A 6,801-nucleotide genomic window follows, 5' to 3' on the forward strand; every position below is an offset into this window, starting at 1 on the left:
GTATACAGATTTTTTTACAGTGCAGTTGGGACTCGAACCAGCAACCATCTTGCTGTGAGGCGACAGTGCTAACCACTGAGCCAGTGTGTAAGTTCTGTAATTTAATAATAAAGTAATTTTTCTTGTAGATGAATATTTTCATTTACTTTAAAGTGTAATAGCTGAACATAAACAGGAGCTTGAGAAAAAATTCAGAAGATAATTTGTGACAGCCCTTGGCCTTTTTACCTGAACTCAGACCATTTGTATTGTAACATATTTTAGAAACATCGCCTTTACAAAATGTTTACAGTTGATCTTCAGACACAAATTGATGCAGTACTAATAGTACTAAATACTTTTAAAGGTGTTTTCGGTCTATTAGACTAAAACAAAATTGAGAGATGAATGAACAAAACTTTCCCAATTTTTGGTTACAGTGAAATGTTGTCAGGCAAATTATCTGAACTGGCTTTAAAAACACATTAAAAGGTAGTAATTAAAATCTACAGGCACTAATTGATAAAATAATTACAAAACAACAGGTGTTTTCTTTCCATTATACTTAAAAGAAATTTGATTGAAATAGCCTCAAAATTATGAAGAGCATAAACAGTGTTTTTGCCTGTAGTCTCTCATTAATTATTAATTTGAGTCATCTGGTCAGAGATTGGACAACAGCGCCAACGTGACTAATTAGCGGGATGTAATGTCTGTGTTCAATGCATTAATAATTGGCAGCGAGTTCCATGCCAGAGCACCTGCGCTCCAAATGTTTCTCAGATCTGCTGCTGTGAAATGAGTGAAATATGTGATCGTTTCACCATATGCTAATTAAATGCAGCGAGATTATCAATAAACATGTTACATATCAATTACATTAAATTGTATCAACTGACTGATTAATAAATATTATTATGATTATTATTATTATTATTATTATATACAATAGCTTAAAATTAAATAGCTTCAAACAGCATTTAAAAAACTGTTTTATTTGCAATGTTTCTTTTTTACATTCTAAATGCATGTACTTTCACTCTTAAACAATTTATTGTGATAAATATATATATTTTTTAGGATACATTTGAATGGCATTGTATGATGATGATGATGATGATGATGATTATTATTTAGGCTACCAGGGGTGCCCAAACGTTTCCTTATGAAGGGCCAAAAAACAATCTGTTATGGCAGGAACGGGACTCAATGCAGTGATTTACCAGATTATTCATTCATTCATGTACTTTTTGTCTTTGTCCCTTTATTATTCTGGGGTCGACACAGCGGAATGAACTGCCAACTTATCGAGCAAATGTTTTATGCAGCAGATGCGCTTCCAGCTGCAACCTGTCACTGGGAAACACTCATACACTCCCATTCACACTCAAACACTACGGACATTTTAGCTTACCCAATCACCTATAGCGCATGTCTTTGGATCGAACCAGTGACCTTCTTGCTGTGAGGCGACAGCGCTACCCATTGCACCACTGCGCCACCCGACACCAGAATAATATATATATATATATATATATATATATATATATATATATATATATATATATATATATATATATATTATACATATACATATACAGATATATATATATATATATATATACATATATATATATATATATATATATATATATATATATATATATATATATATATATATATATATATATATATATGTATATATATATATGTATCTCACTATTTATTTGTTTATTTTGTATCATCTCCATCGCTGTCGCAAGTTAATCAGGCGATACAACGCAGCTGTACTTTCAATTACATCTACTTAACTTTTCATTTACTTTTGCCAAAATATATATAATTCCACAGCAGATGGCGCTGTTTTCGTTCTGCACTAAACCAACAATATGATGTGTGTATATATATATATATATATATATATATATATATATATATATATATATATATATATATATATATATATATATATATATATATATATATATATACATTAGCCTACAACAGTCCAACTAATGTGGAGGAATCTTTCTAATTTGTGAAGATCCACTGCTAATGCTCTTTAAGAACTTTAGTTCTGCATCTAAAATGGGTCAGCTAAAACATAATGTCTAATGGGGCATTTAAAGCATCTATTAAAGGACTTTAGGAATTCTATACTTGAATTGTTGATGAAAATGACAATAATAATAATAATAATAATAATAATAATAATAATAATAAATACTACTTCTCATACTACCATGTTTAGTTTAAATAAAAATTTTGACTTTTTTCTTCTTTAGAACAAAACAGTTTGTTTTACATGGTTTGACTTTTGACCTTAACTTGTTTTATTAATCCTGATTAACCAAACCTTACCCATTCATATTCTGTCAACCAATCAAACTCCCAACTATCACAGCGCTGTCACTGATTGGCCAGTGAGTGGAAACTATAATCTCTGCACTCTTTAAAGCTCCCTCTGTTCTATGCCTTTGCAACACTTTCTGTTAATATCTGTAAAACGTCTTGTGTTGTGATTCTTGGTGGTTTAATTAAAAACTGAACACAGCAATAATGGTTGAGCAGTACGTTGGAAAATGGAAAATGACTTCAAGTGACAATTTTGATGAATATATGAAGGCTGTAGGTAAGACAAATTTGACTATTGGCTATTATATATTACAGTTATTCTTTTACAATTTATATTATTACTATTTGTTATTTCAATCATACTTTTCTGTTTGTGCACAGGTGCTAGTTTTGCCTCTCGACAAATGGCAAACCTTGCTAAACCAAGTTTGTTGATTGCTGTGGATGAGCAGGGCTTCATTACTATGAAAGCTGTTACTACATTCAAGACCCTGGAAATCAAATTCAAGTTAGATGAGGAATTTGATGAGACGACAGCAGATGACAGGAAAGTGAAGGTAAGGGCACTGTTATTTATAGCAATAAAAAAGATATTTTTACTGGATTTTCTGGATTAGTTTGTGGTTGATTAAAATGTAACATGTTAATATGTTTTTTTATTCTTTAAAATTCTGATAACATTGCTTCCACATTACAAATACAAATATTCTAATTAAAAACTTTCAGTAAATAAAAATTCATTAGAATGAATAATGTATTCATTTGTTTTGACTGAAAATAAGAGTTTTTGAAGACAAATATTAAAGGGAACTCAATGTAAAATTTCTTGACAATTTACTCACACTCAAGTTGGTCTACACTTTTATTAATTTCTTGTTATATTTTTTTCTTCTAGTGAACAAAATAAGTAAAAATACTTACAGTTGAAGTCAGAATTATTAGCCCCACTTTCATTTTTTTTTTCTTTTTTAAACTTTTCCCAAATGATGTTTAACAGATCAAGGAAATTTACACAGTATGTCGGATACTATTTTTTTCTTCTGGAAAAAGTCTTATTTGTTTTATTTTGGCTAGAATAAAAGCAGTTTAAAATTTTTTATAAGCCATTTTAAGGACGAAATTTTTAAGCTATGTTTTTTTCGATTGTCTCTAGAACAAACCATTGTTTTACAATAACTTGCCTAATTGCCCTATCCTGCCTTGTTAACCTAATTAACCTAGTTAAGCCTTTTAAATGTTACTTTAAGCTGTATAGAAGTGTCTTGGAAAATATCTAGTAAAATATTATTTACTGTCATCATGACAAAGATAAAAGAAATCAGTTATTAGAAATGAATTATTAAAACTATTATGTTTAGAAATGTGTTAAAGTTTCTCTCTGTTAAACAGAAATTGGGGAAAAAAATAAACAGGGGGCTAATAACTCTGACTTCAACTGTATGTGCACTCTTAGTAGAAAGAAGAACAAAAATAAAATACTATGGAAGTCAAAGGTTGTTTTTTTTAACATTCTTTAAAATATCTTCTTATGTGTTCAAGTGAAGAAAGAAACTCAAATCAGTTTGGAACAAGTGTACTATGAGTACATGTTGAGGGTGCACAATCTATTTAAGTTAAAACATTGTTATTGCGTAGTTTAAAAATCAATATAAACATGAAACTTGAAAACGTACATTTCCCAGTTCTGGGTTTCAGCTGGAACGGCATGCACTACGTAAAACATATGATGCAATAGTTAGTGGTTCATTCCGCTGTGACGACCCCTTAAAAATAAGGACTAAGCTGAGGGAAAATGAATGAATGAAAACTTACAAACAAACACCTTTAATTTTAAACCTGATAAAATGTCATCAGTAGTAAAACAAAAAGGATGTTTACACGCAAACAACATTACATATTTCTTTTTTTACTTATTTAATCATTAGCATAATTATGTGTCATTTTATATAATTACGCTTCACTTCTTTTTCAGACTACTATGAGCCTTGCGGATGGTAAACTTATTCAAAAGCAGACCTGGGAAGGAAAGACCACAATAATTGAAAGAGAGATTCAAGACACGAAAATGATAGCGGTATGTCTGCAAGCTTTCTGCAGTTAGCTTAATTTTACTAAGCTGCAGTTTTTTTATTATGATATATTTTAAAATTGGTTTGTGTTTTTACATTTTCTATTTTCATGATATTTTCTACAATTTTAGTCATTTTGTTGTTTTTATTATTGAAATAAAACAAGTTTAAGATTTGCATGTATTTTATATTTTTTGTTAAAGGGAGAGTTTACACAAAATCAAAAATTGCTATTAATTTCATGATACGTATATTCTCCTGTAAACATTAAAGAAGAATATGAAAGATATCTATTAACTTTTTAACTTTGAGAGTCAAAAAAAGCATAAAAAATTAACACCTGTTGCTCCTGACAATACACTGAGGTCTTATGATATAAAATGTTGGGTCTCTTTCTAAAACTGCACATTATTTACAACATTATTATCTTTAATACACAGCCTGACAGTGTTCATGACAGTCTTTAGCTCAAGCGTTCTATCACAACTCGATCATATCGCTTCATAACACTATTGTCAGGAACTACTATAGTATTCATTTTGTTTGATCTGTATATGTATATGTATTTTAAGAGCCTTGCATTTTATGAATGACCAAGAACAAAGCAAAAAATCTTCTTTTATATTGTACTAAAAAAAGTCAGCTACATTTTGAATGCTCTGATGGAGTAGCAAAGTTTCATTTTGGAGAACCTATCACTTTATTTCAGTTTTGTGGTTTAAGTTCACCATAATAAGTATGTATTGTGTATATCATAAATCAGTGTATATCATAAGTAATTACACCCCCTTTTATAAATGAATATTTATCCATTTCTCAGTGAATATAGACAATCAATTTTGGTGCATTTACAGCACTGTTATGAATTATAAGCCATAGATAAATCATTATAATAAATAAAATAAGAGATTGGGCACCGAACATCATTAGGACATCAATAAAATAAAATACATTTAAATTCAAATGAGGTATTACAAAAAAAGAAAAAAAAGAAAAAGAAAGATAAAATACAAACTACAAAATGTAAAGTAAACTTTATATATTTTTATGTTTCAGATTTTTCCTCTTTATTAAAATTGCACTTAACATTTTCCCTAACTTGGATGTACTATTTTTTAACCATGATTTTAAGTTATTAAATTAGCTATAATTTTGGCTTTGGTACTGATTGTTCTAAAGTATATTCATAAATTATTGTAAAGCATCCTATAGAAAACCATCAGGTTTATCTTTTCAGTGCTGCATCCATTGTTTTACATATTAATCTCTTTCTCTTCTCCAATCATCTCTGCAGAAATGCACCATGGATGACGTTGTGGCTATCAGGACATATGAAAAAGATGCATGACCGAATTAACTCCAGGCTTTAACACAATTTAAAGATCTTGTCAGATTTTAATGAATGTTGAACTTGACTGATTTGATGTGAGCTATGAATTGCTTTGTTTCAATGTTTTTTTCTGCTTTTTAAACATAATAAAACAATAATAAGATAAAATGTCCCTTTACCCATTTATTTATCACATTATCAATGAATCCTATATATATTGTTGGAACAACAAGTTGGAACAACATGAAGGAATTAAGTTAACTTATTAGCTTTTACAAATTTAAGTGGATTGAACATAAAACAATTAAGTTGTCCCGAAATAAAAACTCAATAAATGTGTCATTTCAGCTCATTTTCTAATAAGTAGTTTGAACAAACAGCGAACATAATGTTTTAAGCATGTGAGAAATTAGAAAATAATTACGCTAGTAGTTAACACACCATAACCTAAAATGATAGTTCACACAAAGCTACAATCTACTCTTTATTTACTCTCTCTTAGTTGGTTCAAAACTATTATGCTCTTTTAAAGATATTTTTAAAGAATGTTGGAAATTCATAATAGGGAAAAGACACTATGGGATTTAATGGCTACCAGTTTTAAAACTTTCAAAATATGTAAACACATATTTTTTATATATTTATAGAACCTCATAAAGGTGTGAAACAAGTAAAGAATGAGTAAATGATGACAGAATTATTTAAGGGGTTAAAATATCCCTTCTGAGCTCCAGCGAGGGGGGCGCTTGAGCTCTCGCTCCTCCTCCTATAAGCTGTTTTAATGCGTACACCCACCCCACCCCTAACCCCAACCCCCAGTGATATCACTCGTAGAAGAATTGAAAGAAATGAGGAGCTGAAGCTCAAGCTCCCCCTTGCTGGAGTTCAGCTCTGCCCAGGTGGCTCTGCAGTGAGTGACACTTGGCTTTAAATGGACTGTATGTAGAATTCAGAAACCCGTTTTATTATTGACACTGGTGGCCATTAAATGAATTGCAACCAGTGATGTATTGCTTGTACGAACATTCATGCACATAATGTACAAAAAATCAAATGCCCTGATACAAC

The 6,801-nt window shown here is 30.1% G+C and overlaps 1 protein-coding gene across 1 annotated transcript; it reads left to right on the forward strand.

The window, feature by feature from the left end:
• Positions 1-2,535: 2,535 nt before the first annotated feature.
• fabp4b (fatty acid binding protein 4b) lies at positions 2,536-5,751 on the forward strand. The gene is made up of 4 exons (XM_056476112.1): positions 2,536-2,611; positions 2,716-2,891; positions 4,307-4,408; positions 5,698-5,751. Exons 1-4 carry the CDS (start codon positions 2,539-2,541, stop codon positions 5,749-5,751), a joined length of 405 nt encoding a protein of 134 aa, XP_056332087.1. The 5' UTR covers positions 2,536-2,538.
• Positions 5,752-6,801: the final 1,050 nt, after the last annotated feature.

This window comes from Danio aesculapii, chromosome 16 (assembly GCF_903798145.1).
Source record: "Danio aesculapii chromosome 16, fDanAes4.1, whole genome shotgun sequence".
In the NCBI taxonomy this organism is placed as follows: Eukaryota; Metazoa; Chordata; class Actinopteri; order Cypriniformes; family Danionidae; genus Danio; species Danio aesculapii.

What these genes read in the sequence shown, in the direction of transcription:
- fabp4b (XM_056476112.1), top strand. Translation starts at nt 2,539, where the DNA reads ATGGTTGAGCAGTACGTTGGAAAATGGAAAATGACTTCAAGTGACAAT. An exon ending in TGAATATATGAAGGCTGTAG is followed by an intron (nt 2,612 to 2,715) that starts GTAAGACAAATT and finishes GTTTGTGCACAG; the next exon opens with GTGCTAGTTTTGCCTCTCGA. An exon ending in AAGACACGAAAATGATAGCG is followed by an intron (nt 4,409 to 5,697) that starts GTATGTCTGCAA and finishes TCATCTCTGCAG; the next exon opens with AAATGCACCATGGATGACGT.